The following is a 24007-nucleotide window of genomic DNA, read 5'->3' on the forward strand; positions in this document are numbered from 1 at the left end:
TGTTATATATTTTTTTTGTGCATGTTAAAGGTCTGCAAAGTTACAAAGTCCAAAGAGCGGGCGGAGTTACTCTCCCGCACAGAAACACTGCTCCTGAACTGCCGGAAACGCCTTGATTGAAGTCCCGCCTTTTCTTCCGTAACGTGGTGATGTCACCAAGTAACACACTTGCATAGCAGCTTATTTGGCACGCCCTCAAACAAAGCTAGTTAGAGCGGAGCTGGAGTGGAGACCAAAGAGTTTGGTTCGGTTGACCATTCACAACAGAGTGGGCCAGCTGACCAATCAGAGCAGACTGGGCTTTTCGGGAGGAAGGGGGTGGAGCTCAAACAGAGCGTTTTAGACAGAGGGTGAAAAGAAGTGCTGCAGAACAGCCGGTATGAGAAAAATACAGCGTTTTTTGAACATTAAAGCATGTAAACATGTTTTAGTAGAAACCCAAAATACAAGTATGCACATGAAAATAAGCACAATAGGTCCTCTTTAAAACAGTCATTTGAACAAACAGCATAATTCTACATTAAATCAGGTGCAACTACATTCTGCTACTAAATGATTTTCAGGAAGGAAAGCAGAGTCAAAGAGCTCTGCTGCTGTAACATCATCGTACCCTTGGCTGCCAGAGGCACTGTTGTCAGGTCTCTGGAAAAGTTGAGCAGCTCAGGGAAGTGTTGGCACAGAGACTTGGCCAGAATGTGGAGGAAGGTGGATTTCCCGTCTACTGTTTTGGTTGTGCTTAGCTGCGAGATAGATAGAAAGGAAAGAATGAATGACTTAAAAAAAACAAAATTAGGATGAGCATAACGTGGTTGAAGCACAGGTTGTTCTTACTGTACCTCAGTTAGGAAGTTGATCTTAAAGCTGGTTGTCCTGCTGCTCTTGGGCTGGCCATTATTCAGGTAATTCCCCATTGCAAGTACAAACTGTGAGCAAAAAACAACACTTAATGACCACTGTTCATAATCTAACAACTGATTGCTTCACATTCCCTGCTCTGGGTGTTTACCTCCAGGATTTTGGCCAGTTTCTTGCTGCTCTTCAGCTCCACTGAAGCCTTGTAGATGTAATCGTACGCTACCTTCATCTCCTCCGTCCTCTCCTGCAGGGTGGTCTTGAAGTGGAGGCTCCGCAGACGTGTTTTATACTCGGGCACCATCAGCATCTGAAAAACAAACTTATTCACTCAAATCATTCCTTCTTTTTTTCTTTTCCAATTTGGTTGAGTGTTTTTCTGTTGGCGTACCTGGAATATGAACTGGTCGGGGTCGCTCAGTTTGGCCAGGTCCTGTTCATAACGCTCGTACTGTTTGACCTCGTCGTCGTCCGGGGCGTAGAGCAGCAGCTGCTTGATGTGAGCCGGCTCCAGCCTGTCGGTGGTCATGTTCATCAAGATCTGACGCAGCTCGCCGGTGGAGAGCTTCAGGTGGGCGATGAGGATGGCTGCAGAGAGGAGGAGACGTGGAGGATTTATGTCACTGTTTATGTCATTTATGCCAACTGCAGACAGAACCTTAACACACCTCTGATGATGTGGTATTTCTCACTGTGTATTATTCATATTTCTTACTATGTTATATGGTGTCAGATTGATTATTAAATCCAAAATCCCAGCATAAACCTGGTAATTAACAGTAGAAAATTAGAAAAAAAAATCCTTCTTACACAAAAAAATGAACCCATCATCCACAGTATAATTTAGTTTAGTCTGCATAATATAACAGGGTCACATCTGATTATCTTGACTTTGTAAACAAAATGTTTTTTGCCAAAATGAGCAATTACTACTACTTTTATGTTTTGTTATATACAGTATGCTATTTACACTTGTTGTATACCAGGCAGTCAAGATATTACCATGAAGAAATAAATCCTAATAATACACAACTCACACTGTTAACATCTGAAACCTAAATATATGTAAAAAGAAAATACCTTTTCACTTGAATTACAGTATTTTACTGTTGCTTTGGCATATATATATATATATATATATATATATTTATCAATTCCTCATGTTTATTACTCAATTTTAATCATTGTTACATTTTAAAATAGAGTGGTCTGCAGTGGTTATTTCCTCAAATATCATACAAATAGTGTAGCAGAATTAATGATTCCACTTGCTATTACTGTTAAATTAATGTTTTATTCACTGCTATGTTTTAACGTTATGTTATGTTTTGTGAATAATGTATTTATATTAGCATCCCACCTGGGCCCTGGTCTACAAATGTGTCTTAACTAACTCAGGCTAACATGCTGTTATCAGGCTAAAATAATCTTATCAAGCTAATTTGGGGGCTGATTTATTAATCCTGGAATAACGGTGCGCTCTTATTTTGAAACAAAGGCTAAATGAGGAGAGTTGACACCATGATCAGCGTTTATGACTGGCTGCGTGCTGATGATGATGTGATTGCAGTTACATGAGGTACAGTAGGTGTGTTAGGAAGCTTCCCAGCATGCATTGGGGCAATAGATTCATTCATGTCATTTCATATGTTCCTGCATTGTTACTGGTATATTGTTGTTTTACATTGTGCAGCACAATGTTTCCACACTTTCATCACTGTCAGTCAGACTATGAGACTATGAGTGATGTTGGTGCATGATTGGTCCCATGGATGTATTAAGAGAGAGAGAGAGCCAGGTGCAATTTTTTTTAATGAAGAATAATAATAAATCAAGTGGAACCTGTTGTTCCTCTCACTTTTGGATCACGAAGTGAAGACACGTTTTTCAAGAGAACATGATTATTTATTCTCTTAATCACAGGAAGAAGAAGGCGAGGATGACAGCAGGCAGGAGGGCATCACCGTTCTTAATGTGGAATTGAAGAAACACGGCAGCAAGAAAAACATTTTTACAGAAGAGCGAGAGAAACTGAAACAGCAGGTCGACCAGTATCACAAACAAAAAGTACAGGATTACTGACAGTTATCTGGATCATGATCAGGAACTAATTTTTCAGATACAAATGGCTCTCTGTCTTAGATTCATAATGAAAGAGTGTTGATATAATTTTAGATGAGGACATGCGGCTTATTGAGAAATCATTATGATCTGTTGTTGAATTCTCACAATTATTTATTTGTATAATAAAAGAGTTACCTATACGTATACATGATACAATATACAGAAGTATAATAAACAATATATAACAAAATATAGTTTAAGATACTGAGAGCAAAAAATACATCAACTGAAAGATTCTGACAGACAGAACATGTCATTTAATTAGACATTAAAATTGGAATTTGTACACTAAGTTATTAAATAATTAACTGCAGAACTGAAAATAGCTGCTGCAATTAAAGCTGCTTTTTAAGAGATTTTGATAATGTTTCATTTTCATAACAGGATTCTGATCATCACTGAAAGGTCTCTTTCATGTTCATTGGAATATCATGCACCAACATCACCCGTAGTTTTCCTAACTGTTCCCTAACAGTCTTAACAGTGATGAAAGTGTGGAAACATTGTGCAGCACAATGTCGAACAAAATAACACCAGTAACAACGCAGGAACACATAAATGTAAGCCCCAGTGCATGCTTGGAGGGTTCCCCAACACACTTACCTCATGCCTCGTGGTACTGCGATCACATGATCAGCACTCAACAAATCATATTAACACCGATCACGGTTTCAACGCTGAATCATTTGGCCTTTATTTCAAAATTAGAGCGTTTATTCAAGATAACGATTAACAAATCAGTCCTTAAACGGAGCTCAAAGAACCAAATTAGCAGGATTATTTTTAGCCTGATAACAGCATGTTTAGCCTGGATTAGTTAAGACACATTTGAAGAACAGGGTTTAAAAAAAATACTGCAATAAAAAATCCCCCTAAGTAAAGACAGCAAAACAACAATCAACCTTCTTTTCCAACACAGTGCATCGAGTTTAAAACTGTAGTCATTTAATAGTGATGAACATTATATAATTAACAAAATACTTTCTATCCACATCACGCCCACTGTAATATGATTCCTGTACAAATCCGATCATGTCATGACTGCAGTGATGTCACTACTAGCCATGACCTCTGAGTGTAACCTGAATTGGAAATTGCATAGTGTTTGTAAATTTCCCAAACTGACAAAAAAAAGTCTCAATTTCATTGAGTAAAAGAAGCCGTTGTTGCTGTAGTTGTTGTTGTTGTTGTTGGATGGGCTTCGAGGCTCTCCTGACATGCTGCACTTCACTCTGATGGAACCTCACATTATCCAGTATAACAACTGTTGTCCTTTTCATTGGGATTGAGAATATTGTGAGCAGACCTGACACTGAGTTCAGGGTCTGTCTGTACTTGTGTTCAGTGTTTTGAAAAACATGTTTCTATGTGATAGTTGTGTGAAAAGTATGGAAGCCCATTTCTGCCGCTATGATGAAAAAAAAAAGATCCTTTAAGTCATTATAATGAGTTTGTATCTCAAATTAATGACTTAATATCTCAAAATAATGAGAAACATTCTCAATATTTTGAATTAGAATCTCAAAATACTGACTTAGTATCTCAATATTTTGATTTAGTATCCCAAAATAATGACTTTGTATCTCAATATTTTGACTTAGTATACCAAAACATTGACATAGTATCCCAAAATAATGACTTTGTATCTCAATATTTTGACTTAGAATATCAAAATAATGAGAAACGTTCTCAATATTTTGACTTAGTATCTGAATATTTTGACTTCGAATCTCAAAATAATGAATTTGTATCTCAATATTTTGACTTAGTATCTCAAAATAATGAGAAATATTCTCAATATTTTGACTTCGTACCCCAAAATAATGACATAGTATCCCAAAATAATGACAAAGTATCTCAAAATAATGAATTTGTATCTCAATATTTTGACTTAGTATCTCAAAATAATGAGAAACATTCTCAATATTTTGACTTAGTATCTGAATATTTTGACTTCGAATCTCAAAATAATGACTTTGTATCTCAATATTTTGACTTAGTATCTCAAAATAATGAGAAACTTTCTCAATATTTTGACTTAGTATCCCAAAATAATGACTTAGTATCTCAATATTTTGATTTAGTATCCCAAAATAATGACTTTGTATCTCAATATTTTGACTTAGTATACCAAAACATTGACATAGTATCCCAAAATAATGTCTTTGTATCTCAATATTTTGACTTAGTATCTGAATATTTTGACTTCGAATCTCAAAATAATGAATTTGTATCTCAATATTTTGACTTAGTATCTCAAAATAATGAGAAATGTTCTCAATATTTTGACTTAGTATCTCAAAATAATGAGAAATATTCTCAATATTTTGACTTAGTACCCCAAAATAATGACATAGTATCCCAAAATAATGACAAAGTATCTCAAAATAATGAATTTGTATCTCAATATTTTGACTTAGTATCTCAAAATAATGAGAAACGTTCTCAATATTTTGACTTAGTATCTGAATATTTTGACTTCGAATCTCAAAATAATGACTTTGTATCTCAATATTTTGACTTAGTATCCCAAAATAATGACTTACTATCTCAATTTTTTGACTTTCTATCAAAATAATGACTCAGTGATACTAAGTCAAAATATTGATTTGTCATTTCTCATTATATATAAAGGATTTTTTTTTCATCACAGTGGCAGAAATGAGCTTCCATAAAAAAAGACACGAGAACTGTGTGAGCATTGCAAGTCAAGTGAATGCATTTGAACTTGTGATCATTTGTAGTCTTAAAAACAAAGCTGGCAGAAGTGCATCAAGTCAAATGGAGAAAAACTGTATTAGTTATTTTGCACTTTAATATTTTAGTGAGTCCGTTCCGCTCTTTAAAGCAATCGTAAAACACTGTAATACGTGTAATTTTCGCCGTCGTTTCACAGACTCGAGCCTCGACCTTTCAGGTGTGACCTGCTGCCATGTTGTTTTTGTGGTACTCACAGGCGTTGTAGGCTTTCTTATGAGACAGAATCTCCACCACGTCTTTCTTTTTCAAGTTCTCTGGCAAGAAGGCTGGCTCTGGAGGAGAGACTGATCATATTAACAACAGTGTGAGGATGTGTTCTCCAGGCACCGGGGGGGTCAACACACACACACACACACACACACACACACACACACACACATACACACAAACACACAGTGGCTACATGTGGCAGGTTGATGGGTTAATAACACAGCTCTGCCATTTGAGTCGCTAGAGGCCAAAATGTCTGGGAGATCTACTATAAATAAAGGTAAGGTGCCTGTTTCTGTGGCAGAGCTGTGTTATTACTGAGCTCTATCAGTCAGACAGGAGAGGAGTTTGGAGAGGTTATGGTGCCTTATGGAGAATGGATTTGATGAACAGGTGAATGGAGCAGCTCCAAAACAGGTTATGGAGAACATCAAAACTGTAAAAGGTACAAACAAAACAAGAGATGTCAATAGATAAACATCACTTTTACTGCAAACTAGTCCTTTAAGAATCAATTTGATGGAATATTATCACTGACATTAAGCACAGTGAACATAAAGATATGAAGAAGCACAACTACACAACAAAACTACTTACTGGATCGGCGTTGAGTCCCGAAGTGCAGATCAAGGTCCAAATACTTCACCATGTCAGTGAGCTTGTCGTAGTCTGAGTCTTCTCCGAGCTAAACATAGACAAGAACACACTCTGTACTCTCCGAAGACAGTCAAGGCTTTGTGACCTACAAGTAGCTGTTGAAATGTTCTTTTTTTTTTAATACACAGATATCAGATTTTATCCACGTCTGATAGGGTTGTAAAGATCCACCATGTACTCTATTTACAAAAAGAGGATTTGTGCGTCGATGCTGCCGTGACTCATCAGAGACACAACAGACTAGATGAGTAAGCCTTTCCAAATATGAGAAATGGAGGAGTGAGAAAATTCACAGCCAAGGTGGGAAGATTCACAAGTTACTGTTTACTGTATTTACTGTATTAAAGATTTATTTTTCCAGCCAGAGCCATGCATGTTGTTTCTTTTTTTTTTAAATCACACCTTATCAAAGACTAATGTAATTCAAGTTCAAGTTTATTGTCATGCGTGTTAAATACAATGAGATGCGTGGACTCACCTGACCCCATATGGTTCCCTCAGAGTTCTCCACCTGCTCCCAGCGCAGCCTCTTCACGCTCATGTGGTTGGTGTCGGAGGCGTGGCCGGGTTTGGGCAACGGAGGAGGGTCGCAGGGAGGGGGCAGGGGTGGAGGCGGGGGCGGCTGGGCCTTGGAGATCAAAAAACATGTTTTTAATATATGTACAATTTATTTTAACAAGGCAAAAGTGAGCTTGGTCCACATACCCCCACTCACTGCTTGACCCCTACTAAAGTAGGGCCAAAGGTTTTGCAATTTTGGGACTAATGGCACGAGTTCTACTCCAGAAACGAAATTGAAATAAAAAACAAATCACAGTTTTTGGCCAAAATTTCAAACATTTTGGGCACTCTGGACTTCTAACCCCCAAAAGGCACAACTATACCACACTGTCAACCATCATACCAAATTTGAAGTTTCTAAGTTAAGTAGTTTCCGAGTTCTACTCCGGAAACGAAAGTTTGACCCGCGAACGGACGGAAGGACGGACGGTTTGGACACGCGGAGCGCTACATACCCCCGACTACGCTGTCGCGGGGGTATAATCAGTAAATATTGTTGTTACTTGTGTAGCACATATTAACAGTTCACAACTTCAGCATTCAATAAGAGAGTTGGAGCATTTTGTTCAAAAGGTGTTTGAATCATTTCCTCACTACGCGCCAAAACGTCTGAGGATGCAGTGCACTCACAGGTTGTTTTGATACTCTCAATCAGTGGCAGTAAGCAACATTCATATCCAAGGTGTGATGTGATCACACTCAATACTACACACTGATGTTTAAAGGGACAGTGTGTAACATTTCGGGGGGATCTATCAGCAGAAATGGAATATAATATTCAGAACTATGTTTTCATTAGTGTACAATCACCTAAAACTAAGAATCATTTTGTTTTCGTTAGCTTAGAATGAGTCGTTCATATCTATATCTTCACGGAGTCCACCATGTTGCTCTTGTTCTTCAATTCTTGTTTCTTTTTTTTCTGTGACACTTCTGTTGCTAGGCTGCATTGCTGCACACATGCGATAATTATATATCCATCATCATGTTTTACCGTAGATGCAGATGTTACCTGCTGTGTCTGGTGTTCCTGCCGTGGGGTTTCATAGGTTTTAGTGTGACTGGGGAGGGTGGAGTGAGAGGCCGGAGTCTTGGAGACCGCGGGGCTGTGCTCCTGGAGGGACGGCGGCAGCGGGCCCTGGTAGCTGTGTTGGTGGTGGAGCTGGTGGTGCCTCTGGAGGACGAGCTGGCTCGGTCTCAGCGGTTGAGGGGAGGGCTGCGGGGACGTCTGGAGGATGGGCTGGGGCTGGCTGAGCTGCCGGGGGAGGTAGCAGGGGCGAGACGGCTGGGAGGAGCGTAGGGTGGTGGAGCCCAGGGCGGTGTGGCCGTGGATGTGGCGGGTGGAGATGGTGGTGGTGGTCTGGAAGCGCTGGTGAGGTTTCTCCGCTTCTTCTCTGGTGGGGAGCACTTTGTTTAGAGGAGAGCGGCTGGACAGGAGGGTCCTGGGTGGCGGCGGCGGAGGAGGGATGATGGGGTGGTGCGGCTGAAAGGGCATCCGGCTGCGCGGGATGTGCTCGGGGGAGAAGCGGACCGGCGGCAGGGGGTCGGTGAACTGAACAGGGGGCGGTATCAGAGCCTGGAAAGGCGGGGGAGGCGGGGGGCTCTGGGTGGGAGGTGGCGGGATGGGTTCGGATCCCGAGGAGTAGGAGGGAGAGGAGGCCTCGTCGCTGCTACTGTGGTCCTCGCTGCTGCCGCTGCTGAGCCGCCGAGGCATGAAGCCCATATCCTGGTCCTCCTGGAAACTCATCTGGGTGGGAGGAGAGGAGCACCATCAAGACCTGATAATCACAACTTTCACCTCAACATACTCAGCTACAAAATAAAAAAAAATTTAAAAAAATGCATTGTGGCTCTTTAAGTTTCACACTCTTGCTTATCAATCTGCTTTTTTATCTACTTATGGGACAGAAAAAACATATAAAATACTAAATAATTAACACACTAATTTTAAAACACATGCACTTAAATATTATAAATACCCATCAATTTATGGAACACTAGAAATGTAATGTAATAGTGTGAAGTTTAACGTAAAAATACTGACAGCAATACTAAATAGAGATCAGTTTTATGTGCAATATGCTGTTCTCCCGTCAGCCAGCATCTTTAAGATAAAAACTGAACCTTAGATAAAATTAGACTCTACTGAGTATCATTTTTTACTTACAGGCACCCCTCTTCTTCTGAAACCATGACAACCACCTTCATATATCTGTTCATGTGACACAAGTGTTCATTGTAGCGCACATTAGAGCTGCTCTAATGTTAACATGCAACACTACAACTTCATTCAAAATGTGAATGTGCTTATTATTTGATAATAAGCACATTCACAACAGTATTATTATTATCTGTAAAGTGATGCTACATGTCATATTTTAGCATTAAAAAATAAACTATGAGACAAAACCATTACAGTAATTGCTTCTACAGTGCATCGTACATTGTGTGGGTCAGACTGCATGGCAGAACCAGAGTATCGCTCTACAGCACACAACAGTCAAGTAATGACTGTTTTTTTGGCCCGAACAATATTAAGAATGTCAAAGTTTGTGGCAGTGAAGCTAGAAATAATATTACTGGCATGAGATACAGCCAGTAATCAATCATTTTATTCACAATTGTTTACAGCAGTTGTAGGTATCACATCCAATTTTAAAAATGACTTATTTGTATTTATAAATAAAGATAATAATTTGTATCCACAATAATCCTAGCCTTGCATGAACCAGAGGTGGGACCAAGTCATTGTTTTGCGAGTCTCAATCTTTGCACTCAAGTCCAGAGTCAAGTCCCAAGACCTAATCTTTGTGTTTCGAGTCCTAAACAAGTCATAATGTCACCAAATGTAATGCCGCTCAGGTAGTTCTTCGTGTTTTTTTCTCCTGCTACTCGATTGGATGCTTTCGGATTGATTCAAACAAAATGGATCTGGGGAATTAAGTGTAAGATAATCAAATGCAAGTCCCGATAATATTCACCAAAAATAAAGAGTCCAGAGTTCAACAAAAAAAATTCAGGGATTCAGCTGTTTGTTCAGGTTCAATTCTTTTTTTTCCACCACGAGTAAATCCTCTTTCTAAACAAATCAATAAAGGATCTTTCAAAAAGTAAATAAACCCAATATCTCTGACGTTGTCCCGGTCTACCGGGCAGTTCATCGCCTTCGTGCACATACTTTTTAATTATTGGGCTTGGGGGAGGTATAAAGTACTTTCAAGTCAAAAGGCTCGAGTTCAAGTGAAGTCATGAGTCACTGGTGTTAAAGTCGAAGTAGAGTTGCATTGTAGACTTTTATTTTGTCAAATCAAGTCATCAAATTCATGGAAAAATCAAGTCATGTGACTCACACCGCTGGAAGTCGCACCCATAATTCGTGCAAGGTTTCAAGGAGACCTTAATATAAAAACAAAGCATGTGCTCTATGTGTACTATGTGTATGTGCATGATTACAGCTGATGATGATGCAGTAGATTGGCGGCAGGTCTTCCTCACCTCCTCGTAGTCGTTCTCCCCGTGCACGAAGTCGTCCACCAGAGTGACCCGGTGGCCCAGCTGCTCGCTCAGAGCGTCTAGGAACTTGTCCGTGTCCCGGCTGCGCGGCGGACGCGAGAAGGTGAACAGCTTCTTGCGGCGCGTCAGCGTGTTGGGACCGCTGTCGGAGTGCTGAGGGGAGGCGGGGGGGCTCTCCAGGCTGACGTAAGGGTTGGAGTCCACGCTGCTCTGGTGGTGGATCTCGTACACGGGGGTGGGGAGGGGCTCCTTCCAGGACAGGGACAGGCCGGATTTACGGCTTCCTGTAAAGAAGGGGAAATCAAAGACGGTTGCCGTCAGCATGGCGCGCTACATTTGACGCTGCAGATGTTTCAACCAGAGAATCGTTAATTGGATGACTTATATATTATGCTACTTATTCCCTCAGGAAATAATGTGTGACATTCTTGGCCCGCCTTGAGGATCTTTTCCTCCGAGAGGTTACCATGGCAACAAAAAAGATAAACCCCAGGCACATATGCACACAAATTGATTGTAGAAATTGAATGAATTCTCTCACTTAATCACATTCAGTGGTTCTCATGCCATGTTCACCTCAGATTGGTAAAACCAACATCCCAAAACGATGTTATCAATGTTAAATCACAAGGCTGCTGATAAGGGGGAGACATATTTTAGTAACATGGACTTAATTCATGTGAACATTACTAATATATGTTACATTTTTAGAAGGTCACTGGATCTTATGCCCATGTTTGTCACCTTTCACCCATTCAGCAGCTTGTATTCACAGCAAATCTAATGTGACTTGAACGTGGCATCAGTCATGTGCCATTGAGGCTCAAATTTACAAATATCTGAATTCAATTACTGATTCCGCAAATGCATCAAACCTACACAGCACATGGTTGTGAACCATTGATGAAAGCATGTGTTTGAAAGCGTGTACACATTGTGTGTGTGTGTGTGTGTGTGTGTGTGTGTGTGTGTGTTTGGGCTTGTGTGTGTCAGCCCCAGAGTACCTGTGAGAGGGGGGAGCGTGAGGGGGGAGAGAGAGCGCCCGTAGGCCTCAGTCTGTCCCGGTCCCTCGGGCTCTGCTGAGGAGCCGCCCTGCAGCGGCGACACACTCTTCCCCGCGTACACGTTCTCCAGCTCCGTGTACACCCCTGTCATCTACGGGGGGGGGGGGCGGAGGCATGATCAGCTGGTTAGCACACAATCGCTGCGACACATTCGCTTTGAAGGTCTGCTGCTGCCTTTTTTTTTTAAAAAGCGTTTTTTAGGAGCCACAGGTTAACTGCAGACACAAATTTAATACCACGCGTTGAATTGCGGTAATTTTCGAGCACGACCTTCAAATGATGTGAGGCCACAGAGAGCACAGATAACATTAACTAGCATTCATTATGCCAGTTGCTGAGTAGCAAGGCGGTGAAAAAGCTGCAGTTGTACCTACATGATTGAGGTCAGGGGACTCGGGGAAGGAGGTTCCATCTCCTGACTGCCTCTCCTCCGGGCTCCCAGATTCATCCACATGAATTCCTAAAGCACAACAAGGCATGAACAGTGACACATGGACATACAGTAAGCCTCCTCCTTCCATCCACCCCCCCCACCCCCTAGTCAAGAGGGGAGAAAGGATGAAGAAGAGAGGAACAAGCATGGAGACGCAAAAGACAAAAGCTTGGCTCCTGGAACAGGAGTTAGCGATGGAGATGAATCTGCTGGAAATAAACACTGTGTGTGCTTCCAACCTGATAGATTCGGGACATTATCAAAAGCTGAGATATGGAGTTAATGTATGAATGTATGAATGTCCATTTTTTTGTCTTATGTAACCTTTAAATATTCACAGAGGATTTGCTGAGCACACATCTTTTTCAGCAACAATTACAGACATTCCCACCCGGGAGCTGACCAGTGCAAACACAGCCTTATTACAGAGCTCTGAGCTGTTCAACTGGAGCGACTGGGGGGTTCAATGCCTTGCCCATGGGAACATAAATAGTACAGTAACTGCTGAGGAAGCTCATTTACCGCCTCTACCCAGATTTCCCTTGTATGTCCAGGGATTTCAACTCAAAACAAGATGCAATAATACTGACTGTTGAATTAATAATAAAGGGGAGATTTCATAATAAAACAAAATAACCCACTCACTTTACAGTTGTTGTGAAAGAGGACAGCTCCGTTCTAACTAGCTTTGCTTGAGAGCGTGCCAAACTAGCCGCTAGGTAGGAATTATGCAAATGTGTCACATGGTGACATCACCACGTTACGTATGAAAAAGCAGGATTTCAAGCAAGGTGTTTCAGGCGGATCAGGAGCAGTGTTTCTGTCGGGGAGAGTAACTCCCTTTGGTGTGGACTTTGGGTTTTGTAACTTTGCAGACCTTTTACATGAACAAAAACTATATAACACACTAAAGGGAAAGGGAAAAAGCACAAAAGCATAATAGGTCCTCTTTAAACCTGTAATACTTGATTTATTTATTGGCCACTTGGGGGCAGTGTAAACAAGTTGTGAACACAACACTGACTTATCATCCTCACCTTTTAATAAGTTCACATGGTGGGATTGTTTGAATCAGGAGTGCTAGTCGGCGAGGTTTAAGAGAAACTGATAATTACATAGAAATAGAATAGGAGTAGAACGGACATTGAACTGTTTTCCGTGGTCACTTGACTAGTTAAAAAGAAAATGGCGATTGTTGATAGTTGTTATGGTGACAACAGAACACACGTCAGTGGGGCCATAAAGTGTGGTCGCAGTTTGCCGGGTAGAGAGCGAACGCAGCTCCGAGATGGATGGCTGGCTAGTTAGCTAGGTCACCAGCCCACTGTTTGGCTCATTTTCTATTATTTTCTATCATTTCTATTATTTCTTGCTAATTCCACCATGCTTTAATGCCACACTGGTTACAGAAAATGAGCCGATCAAAGTTGACTCATCTGGCGATAGCGATGTGCTTTCCTACGCTGTAACAAGAGTTTGTGGATGAAGCATTATGTTGTTAAATTTGACTCATTTACTCTGGCTCTCTATGCATCGTAACGTTACTACTCAACTGATCGTTTTAGCCGTAAATGCAAAAAAACTTGCCGTAAGTTGGTTTAGTTTATACAGAAGTTAGCCCGCTACAAACAGTCACAATGGCAACGGTTCTCATAAAAAAGCCCGCCACTCTGAAGCATCCTGCTACGTTGATATGAATGGGAATGTCTGTTCTACTCCTATTCTATTTCTATGGATAATTATGATGCCTCTGTTCAGTTCAATGTCTATAAATTCTCATTTGGGTGAGAAGTGTTTGATCCAGAATGGAGCTGGAAAGCGTTTGAAACCTTGGTATACCCCTCTGGAGATTACACTGATTTAGTGCTTCAGGGCAGTAAATCCTTGTTGCTGTTTGTCATGTGCGGCGTACCCATTCCCAGGTGAGTCCCGATGATGCAGTCGTCGGAGCTCCTCTCTCGGACGATGCCGCGGTACGACGTCCCCGTCACGCGCATGGAGCTGCTCCGCCGGTGCTGCTGCTCCGGGCCTACGTCAGGCTCCAACACTGCTGCAAAGCACACATACAGTATACACACACACATATTCAGCATTGCGTTTTTGTTATTCACAAACTAATCATGTACAGCTGCTCCTTTGTTGCTGTGTTAATTATAAAGAAACAGCCTTACAGAACATCTAACACCAGGTGGTGGATAATAAAAGTTAGAATTTTCAATTTCATCAGCTATTTTTTTTTTAATTATATACTTATTGATTGTCTGCCTGGTATGATATGTGTATAATTTCCACGTTGTGTTCTTTGGCTCACCGCTGCTCTTGAAGCCCAGGAAGCGTGACAGCTTCCCCTGGCAGCGCTCCTGTTCGTCGTACGTCAGCAGCTGGTAGATGAACTGCCAGATCAGCTGTTTGGCCGGCGTGTCCAACACCGGAAACACGTCTACTATCAGAGTGTCCACATTCCTAGAAACACACAATGCATTCTTACACATCGTTATGTAACCAACCCGTGTTTACTGCTGGGTAATTTATTGCCATACGATGTGTTGGATTTAGCTTTGATTTATAGTGTTTGCATCTGTAATGACACGTGGAGCTGAGAATGAGATACAGGATAAAAGCAGATTATGAAAAGGTGGGAGGATAACAGGGTACGTCAGTTATGCCTTCGGGTGTTTATACTGTATGCGCATACTGTAGAATTCAATCGGTGTTTTGCTTACAATCCTGCAGCATCACATGTTCGCATCATCTGCAGAGCTCCATCCGTCTCTTGTGCTCTCAGCCTTGAGAAAATGAAAGTCTAATGGGAAGAATAAAACTTCCTGCTTAGCTATGTGCATTTTGTTTCTTCACTGCTTCTCCTCTCACTGTCCTGTCACCATCATTTCCTGTATCTCTCTCTTTCACCTGCATTTAGAGCATCCTTGAGTATGGCAAAAAAAAAAAAAACACTGTTTCCCGGGCAACAGCTAGATTTCTGTCAATGTAAGCTCGCTCGTTAATAGAGTCTTGCCACCGAGACAGTTTGACAAATACTGAAAAACTGAATGTTAAGCTACATTATTTCCGGCTGTCTCTTGCTACCATTTTGGAGCTGCCAACCTGATATACTGATGTACCAGAGTGGAGCTGTGAGTATTTTAAAGAATCCTTCCAAAATCTCTGTAACAACTCCAGCAGCTGCTTCATCCCTCAGCTCTCTTCTGTCTGTTTAATATTGCATTGTTGCAGACTGCAGACCTACGGATTGCTTACTCCTCATACATTCTTCCATGATGCTTTCTGTCTACTACTCCCACTTATATTGACCCTTTCTATCCCTCCATCCCACTGACCTGTGCTGGAAGAAGGTCTCCAGGGACTTGCAGACCGTGTACCTCTCCTGGATGGTCAGCAGGTGCTCCAGCTGCTGGCTGAAGGTCCGCCCGTGGACTTTGATGCTCGGCGGAAGGATCTCTGCCACCCACTGCAGAGAACTGAGGGCTGGAGACCTGCACAGCAGGCACAGAGGAAGATATTCTCATTATTGTTTAATTCATACATGTATACTCACTAAAGTATCGTTTCTCCTTCTCAAATGTGAATCCAAATTTGGTGTGTTCTGACCTGGAGCGCGGTACCGTGGTGGGGGCCAGGCTTGGAGACTCCTCTGGGTCGGTTTGGTCTGAGGAGTACTCAGACGGACCCTCCTCCACCACCAGAGTGGGATTCGCCCCGCTGCCCTGCAGCATGGACACCACCTTCTCATGGGAACAGTTCCTACAAAGAGAGAGAGAGAGAGAGAGTTGATGGACTTTGAGCTATAAAGCAGATGGATTGGAGTAATGAAATCTATCGCAACAATGATAACATTTTCTGGCCTGTGACCCCTTTGTTGAAATTCTCATTACATCCCAACAACATCAATAATGCTATAACAAAAAAAAAAGAAAAAATCTGGCATCTTTGGATGTCGCAGGACTGTAATAAGCCCGTCCAATCATTTTATTATGAATTATGTAACAATTACATAATGATTGGACGGCCTACCTGCACTCTGCCCGTGCACTCATTGCGCGTCACCGGAATCTTCCATAAGCTGCTGGCTTGACAGCTGTGAGTATTAGTAATATCCATTTTCATTGTTTAGGTTCATAATGATAATACTGGGGGAGTGGCTTTGGAGGGAGGCTTGAACGGACGGACTGTCAGTGCTGCCGACTTGGCGACCTTCTCACAAAATTTAGAAACTTTTGGAGCTAGTGCTGTTAGCTACTTTCATTGGAAAACAGTTGTCAACACTGGGCTGGGTTTTTCAGTTGGATCATTTTTTTAAATCTAGTGTACTCTTTCTAGTTTCTCAGCATTACCGACCCTACCTTTAAAACAAAGATATTTCTCTAGTTGCAAAGGTCTAACAGTTGTAACCCCTTCTTATACAGTATCAGAATATGTTTTAGCATTGTAAAGAAGTAGAATTATCCAACAAGTTTAACAAAAATATTACAGAAAGTATGGAAAAATAAACATAACTTTGTGTAGCAGAAATATTTTTCTCCGGCGACCCCTCACATTTATTTGCCGACTCCTTGTGGGGGTCCCAACCCTCAGGTTGGAAAAAGTTATATCGTCTCACTGAAAGCTTTGCTATAGCTCCCATGCCCTATAATAATATAATATAAAAATATTTATGGTTCCAAGTGTATAATTGTGATCAAGTCCCACATTTCACACGGTAACACCTGAGCCAGTTGCATTCACTGATGAAGACTGTGATAAAAATCTAGTAAAAATCTAGTAAGAGGATCTTTAAGTTTAAATAATTTGTGCTACAACTAAAAATTATTTTATGCATATAAATAGATAAAAAAGAAGGTAGTATTTACTATATAAGACTGTTCATTTAAGTGATGAGAAAATAATAATTTTTCAGAGAAAATTGTAAAATCATGTGTAACATAACACATAATCACTTGCCATAACCGATCGCTAAGAAATCAAATTAGAATCGAAATTTTCCAGAGAAATTCATATCAAGCCACTAAAAAAAAATATATATGAATAGTTACACTGTGAAATGTATTGATTGTTGGCACTGAATCTGCCCAGCAACAGGGCGACTCCTCTACGAGTCCTTGTAAGACTTAATCCACTTGTTGTATTATGGTGCAAAAAGTGAAAACATCCTATTCTTTTACATGAGATACTGTACTGACAAGGGAGTTTCAATACACCTGAGATGAGGATTCTACAAACAAATATACATATTACAAGTGTCTTATTTCCCACATTTTCGTATACACCATATGCCTACTTTGTAAACACGACACTGAGCGATCCGACACATCCTGCACTTTATTTTCTTTCCCTCTCTCTGGTGAAGAACTCCCACTGTTTTTGCTGATCGCCTCCCACTGCTGCGGCACCGTGTTATCAGGGAGAGCAGCGAAATTATACGGCGCCAATCAAATCAGCACATCAGGCAGCCATGGGAACGGCTCTGCGATCAGGGTGGCAAAATGAGTAATGCGGTTTCTTCACACAGCACTGGTTACATGGCTGGTATATCGCTTGATATATTGTATTTGCTGAGCTCGTATGCGTACAATTTCAATTTCATCCACGCTGGATTTCTTATCTGCACTCCCACACCCACTCTCTGAAAAACTCAAGAGGCAGAAGGTCAAGAAGTTTTTAAAGTCCACACAAGAACGAGGACTACTCCCACAAGAAAAGTTTACAGGCTGTGTTCACGTGCATCGGCGCATTCATACTGTACCTGCACAGACACACATGCCAACGTTAAAGGAGAATACAGTGGCATTTAGAGTCAAAAGAATAGTTTGACATTTTAGGAAATACGCTTATTCACTTTCTTTTTGGGAGTTAGATGAGAAAATCGATAGCACTCACAAACACGGAGATTGGTTTTGATCTTCTCATCTAAGGCTGCAGTCACACCAAATCAGGCATTGTGTCGAAAACGGCAGTCCTCCCATTCATTTCAATGTGGGTAGTGCGTTTAACCTGCGGCGGTGGGGACCGGAGGGAGTGCTGGGAAAAAAAAGTATCTAAAACTGAATGAACTTTTAGAGAAACGCAACCCGGCGTCACCCTGCGGTGGCAAATCATGTAACCAGTGATCCAGAGCTGTACAACCCTGCCACGAGGGAACAAAAGATGTTAATCGTTGTGCAGTCGCTTGGTGTTAATGGGGCCATTTAAGTGACAATCCCACACCGCCGTACAAAACTGCGTTAATCGCCGCAACGCCTGATTTGGTATGAATGCAGCCCAACTCTCGGCAAGAAAGTTTGATGTTTGATTTTTCCCAAATTATTTTCCAATTAGGCTTATGATGTAATTAGGTTTGTTTGTTTGTTTGTTTCTAGGGGTGTAGGAAAATATCAATACATATGAGTATCATGATATTTTATGTTGTGATACTGTATCGATTCTCCAAAACACTGTATTGATTTAATTAACATCTTAAAACCCAATGGCTCGTCATCGTTCCCGGCCAATATTCAGTATTTTGAGGGTTGTGGCAGACTCAGTTTTAAAGCTAGAGTGAAGGTACTGGCATCATATGAAACTAGAAAAACCAACCATGTCATGCTAGCTTGTCATGAAGGAGGTTAAATAATGCTCCAAATTTGCGCTATATTTTGGCAAGGAAAAACTGGCATGGCCATTTTCAAAGGGGTCCCTTGACCTCTGACCTCAAGATATGTGAATGTAAATGGGTTCTATGGGTACCCACGAGTCTCCCCTTTACAGACATGCCCACTTTATGATAACCACATGCAGGTTTTTTTTGCATGTAGTAGAAATGTGTTATTTAAAATGATGTATTTCTGGTGTGTTCTTTTATACAATAATATGTATATTATAGTATAAAGAACCTAAAGAACGTTATACTATAATATGTATATATTGAATTATATTGAATTATCCCTGTATTATGATATGTATCGTATCGGCAGATACTTTATACATTAAATTCTCCCATCCATTCTGGCTCATTCCTCTGGATCACAAACACTTCCCGAAACAGGGGAGACATTTTTTTATAAAGCTACATATTTTTGAGGGTTTATTGCATAGCTGAGACTTTAATTTTCTCCCGAGAATGACTGACCCTGAAGCAGACACAATGCAGCTCATAATGGAAAAATGATTAAAAGGAAACTACAACAAAACCAAATCATTCATGTGCTCTGTGATGGATTATCTGGCACAGTGTAAGATGGTTTTCATACTAGCAGCAGATGGTGGAGGAAAAACAAGCCATCTCTAAATATACTGCCCAAGTTCAAGAACTTGGACGGTAGGTAAAGTCAAAATACTACTACAACTACTGCTGCTGCTAATAATAATAATAATGTTATCCATTAAAAGACAAACCTCATGTCCAGTCCATTGAGGAAGAGGATACGGTCGCCTGTTCTCAGTCCACATTCCTCAGCAGGGCTATCTGAGAGGGAGACAAGAGATGGCAGGAAATCAAAACATCAATCAGAGATTGGGAAGGGATCCTTGCGCAACCTCGCCGGCTAACAAGGTGCACCGAACAGACGGGCAGAGCAGGGAAAAGATGGTGACTAATGTGATGCTGTCAATCTGACATTCAAATAAAAAGCCCGTCAACGAGCGGAGATGATCTCCGTGCTAAATTCTTATTACGTAAGGAAACAGCGCTGTCAAAACAATCCCCGGTGGAATCCGTTCAGCCTGCACTGTACCCATCTGCCACCGCCTCCTCATCTGTCAACTCACTGCTAAATCTGTCATGTCATTGTTTTTTTTAACCAAAGTTTGGATACAACAGACTCTCCATGTGATAACGTAGTGTTGTGCACATTCACGGGCCACGAGACTTTACATCACAGAGTGCGTGTGTTCTGTGTTCAGATCACGATGAGAGACATGCTATCCACCCCCACTATCTCCATATCAACCTCCATAAGGCCCACTGAGTCAGCCCCGCACTGGCCGCTTCAGCACATGATGGTGGGAGATGATGGTGGGCGGGGAACAGTGCAGTCATCATCAAACACACACACATACATAACACACACACACACCTCCCTCTTCGTCGAGGAACCTGGCAAATTCCCTCAGCAGCAACTTCACAGCCTCTATTGTCTGCAACTTTTGTTCAGGAAAGCAATAACACTTAATTAAATAACCTTTTACTGCTGGAAATTTACATAAAATGCTCTTACCCAGACAAATATTTAACAGTGCGTTTCATTTTCGTGCCAATAATCTCTCTGGCAAAGAAACAGCTAGTGTTGTTTTATCCAGAAACTCATTTAGCAGTGGAAATAGCCCAACTGAGGCTAAACCGACTCTACTGATTAAAAGAATAAACAATAAAAAACTCTGCATTGCTGACCTGAGGTCAGGGTCTGATGTCAATAAATCTATAAAGAAAAGCTATTTGAATCAACACCAGATGATAGAAATGATCTCTAGAAACACCAGACAATAAAAACAATTCAATAACCTGCATTCGCCTTCTTGATGGAAGTTAGATGAGAACACTGACACCGATCTCGAATCTGTCCGGGAAACAACGAGCCTGGCTCTGTCCAAAGTTAACAAAATAAAACCACAAATGGTCGTTTTTACACTCAAGATGTAAAAAATACTGATTAACAAGATACAACATGTTGTTAGTGAGCTTTGGACAGGCGGCAACCTCCGGGTCTGAAAAGTGAAGCCAGTGCAGAAGTGCCTTAAACTTGCATTCTCTCTAACAGCCAGCAGGGGGCGACTCCTCTGGTTGCAAAAAGAAGTCTGATTGTATAGAAGTCTATGAGAAAATAAGCCTACTTCTCACTTGATTTATTACCTCAGTAAACATTGTAAACATGAGTTTATGGTCTCAATCGCTAGTTTCAAGTCTTCTTCAATACAGCATGATGTTCATTTAGTAAATTATGGTCCCATTTAGGGTAAAATAGACCATAAAGCAGGGGATGCTTTAGGGCGTGGCTACCTTGTGATTGACAACATGGCTTTGTCTAGTTTGCGTGTTGTCCGTGTTTTTGTCTCACAACTTTAACCCTTTCACAGTGTGTTTTCAGTTTATGAAAGTTATTAGTGACATATTGGTCGCCTAAAATTGTCTTATTCAGCGTTCGGTTGTACTTAGCTCCACCCTCTCGTGTCACCGTGGTTGCAAAAAACCAAGATGGCGACGGCCAAAATGCCGAACTCAACGCTTCAAAACGGTAGTCCACAAACCAGTGGGTGACATCACGGTGGCTGCGTCCACTTCTTACTGTATATACAGTCTATGGTTTTGGAGGTGTTGGTAGGTGGATTTTGTTACCTCCGAACTGAGCCAGAGACTGTTTCCAGTCTTTATGCTAAGCTAAGCTAACCAGCTGCTGGCTGTAGCTTCATCTTTAGCACACAGACTTGAGAGTGGTATCGATGTTCTCATCTAACTCTCGGCAAGAAAGCGAATAAGCGTATTTCCCAAAATGTCTATTTATTGAAGAAATGATTTTGATATCTCTCTAAAAGGTATTATCTATGAAAGCATGATAAAAATTATGTGATGTTTATATAACATCTAATTTATTTTATACGTCATTTGTAAGAGGTTTGAATTTGCCTTTCTAAAGCTTCCATTTCTACAAAACAATATTGCCTCAAACATGAATGTAAGTAATGTAAAATGTGAGTGTGGCCCTGACTGACAGCTTTGAGTGTCTGTTACTGCACAGAACAACCTGTTCTGAGTGTTTTCCTCTTAACGCTTCATTGGTGAGTCAGACTTTTCCGTTTCCTTTGTACACTCATAGTCACACACACAAACACCTCCTGATCACCTGTAACCTGCCAGCGGCTGGCACCACAACAAGCTCACCCACATAAAAGACATCCGCCCAACCCCTCCCCTTCGCCAGCCAACAGAGAACAACGTTTGGGTCAAACCACCACACACAGAGAGAGGAGGGATTTATCAGGACGGTAACTGTACGGGTTTTAAGATAGAAGTGGTACCTGAGATAACGGAGTCGATGCAGACGGGGGCGTGACCTCGCAGCGTGAAGCCAAAGCTCTTCTTCCCCCGGTAGACACGAACGATCCTGAGGAACGGCAGGAAGTGAGATGAAACAGAAGATTTACACACAGAGTCAAAATAATTCTTGATTTATTATATCAATGACATAAAACAGTTGAGAGCAAAATTTCATTATATATATATAAAAACAATTTTTTTAACTCTAGCTGACACACAATATCATGAAGTCTGTTTTTTGCGGCATTAAAGCTACAGTTGGTAACTTTGAGCAAATATGATAAAAAAATATTTTCATAAAACCGTCACTATATCCTGACAGTAGTTCATTAGACTGATAATCTGTGAAAAAATATATTGTTCCTCTGTGTCCTCCTAGTGCTCCTAATGGCGTTTGCAATATTTCACCGCGCCCGGACAAAAACAACCAATCGGAGCCGAGGAGCCTCTTAGTAGCTGTCAATCACTGCTCGCTAAGCTTGTGAGCTTCAATCAAACGGTCAAACTAGGCAGCGCTGATCAAATGTGAATCAATATTCTGTTACTGTAATGCCTATTTCTCTCCTCAAATATCAGAAACTTCTTCTAAACACACATCCCTCCCTCCACCAACAGCCATTATTTGTCTCATTTCGTTCAAATTGCCCCGTCCTGTTAATCCTGTCATGTCACCCGATGTATCTTATTTATTTATTTATGTATTTTTTGTCTTGTCAAATATCACCCGTCTTATCTAGCTTCACTAAATAGAAAAAATAAAAAAATAAACATCTTGTAGTTTACTGTTTAGCTGTAAAATGAGAAAATGTGCTCCGGCCGGTGCTTGGTTTTGGCTAAACTGTTTTTAACACGGCAGCCGGGTTGCAAAGTTTTATAAAAAGTGAAAGTGAGTTTGATATTTGCTCAAAGTTACGAACTGCAGCATTATTACCAAAAGTTTTGCAGATTTCTTTTAGTTTTGTAAAATCATTAAGGCTGTCAATCGATTCAAATATTTAATGGTGATTAATCGCACATTTCTTACCTGTTCAAAATGTACCTTAAAGGGAGATTTGTCAAGTATTTAATACTCTTATCAACATGGGAGTGGGCAATTATGCTTGCTTTATGCAAATGTATGTATATATTATACATATTGTCCAGAAACCCTCACAGGTACTGCATTTAGCATAAAAATTAAATATACTGAAATCATAACATGGCAAACTGCAGCCCAACAGGCAGCAACAGCTGTCAGTGTGTCAGTGTGCTGACTTGACTATGACTTGCCCCAAACTGCATGAGATTATCATAATGTGGGCATGTCTGTAAAGGGGAGACTCGTGGGTACCCATAGAACCCATTTTCATTCACATATCTTGAGGTCAGAGGTTCAAGGGACCCCTTTAAAAAGTATTTCCTCGCCAAAATTTAGCGCAAGTTTGGAGCGTTATTTAGAGAACATGGTTGGTACCAATAGATTCCTTAGGTTTTGTAGTTTCATATGATAGCAGTATCTTCAATTTAGCTTTAACTCTGAGCCCGCTACAACCTAAAAATCGCAAGTTTCGTTAATGCGTTAAAGAAATTAGTGGCGTTAAAACAAATTTGCGTTAACGCGTTATTGCAGTTAACTTTGACAGCCCTAAAAATCATACTACTTTTTTGGGGGGAGAAATCGTTTGACCAATAAAACGTCAAAAAAGAGTGAAAATGCCAATCAAAATGTCTTCAAATTGCTGGATTTGTCCGACTAACAGTCCAAAACCTAAAGATATTCAGAATGCTCGAATCATAAAAAACAAAGACATTTTAGAAGCTGGAGCCAGA

At 40.9% G+C, this 24007-nt stretch overlaps 1 protein-coding gene across 5 annotated transcripts in view; it reads right to left on the reverse strand.

The window, feature by feature from the left end:
* The window catches only part of grid2ipb (glutamate receptor, ionotropic, delta 2 (Grid2) interacting protein, b), a 51436-nt gene that overhangs the window by 4001 nt on the left and 23428 nt on the right, over nucleotides 1-24007 (reverse strand). For 2 of the 5 annotated variants that reach the window (XM_037755547.1, XM_037755544.1), the window contains 18 exons: nucleotides 22180-22265; nucleotides 19564-19633; nucleotides 15784-15936; nucleotides 15513-15668; nucleotides 14486-14637; nucleotides 14087-14224; nucleotides 12116-12201; nucleotides 11682-11832; nucleotides 10660-10961; nucleotides 9332-9376; nucleotides 8177-8911; nucleotides 7082-7231; nucleotides 6544-6631; nucleotides 5931-6020; nucleotides 1244-1440; nucleotides 1007-1162; nucleotides 837-923; nucleotides 611-740 (listed from right to left, as the gene is read on the reverse strand). In XM_037755547.1, coding sequence (XP_037611475.1) covers nucleotides 611-740; nucleotides 837-923; nucleotides 1007-1162; nucleotides 1244-1440; nucleotides 5931-6020; nucleotides 6544-6631; nucleotides 7082-7231; nucleotides 8177-8911; nucleotides 9332-9376; nucleotides 10660-10961; nucleotides 11682-11832; nucleotides 12116-12201; nucleotides 14087-14224; nucleotides 14486-14637; nucleotides 15513-15668; nucleotides 15784-15936; nucleotides 19564-19633; nucleotides 22180-22265 — 2972 coding nt within the window. The remainder of the gene's footprint in view (nucleotides 1-610; nucleotides 741-836; nucleotides 924-1006; nucleotides 1163-1243; nucleotides 1441-5930; nucleotides 6021-6543; nucleotides 6632-7081; nucleotides 7232-8176; nucleotides 8912-9331; nucleotides 9377-10659; nucleotides 10962-11681; nucleotides 11833-12115; nucleotides 12202-14086; nucleotides 14225-14485; nucleotides 14638-15512; nucleotides 15669-15783; nucleotides 15937-19563; nucleotides 19634-22179; nucleotides 22266-24007) is intronic. The other 3 variants (XM_037755545.1, XM_037755548.1, XM_037755546.1) reach the window with 3 other exon arrangements.

The sequence above is a fragment of the Sebastes umbrosus genome, chromosome 20, assembly GCF_015220745.1.
Source record: "Sebastes umbrosus isolate fSebUmb1 chromosome 20, fSebUmb1.pri, whole genome shotgun sequence".
NCBI classification, from domain to species: domain Eukaryota; kingdom Metazoa; phylum Chordata; class Actinopteri; order Perciformes; family Sebastidae; genus Sebastes; species Sebastes umbrosus.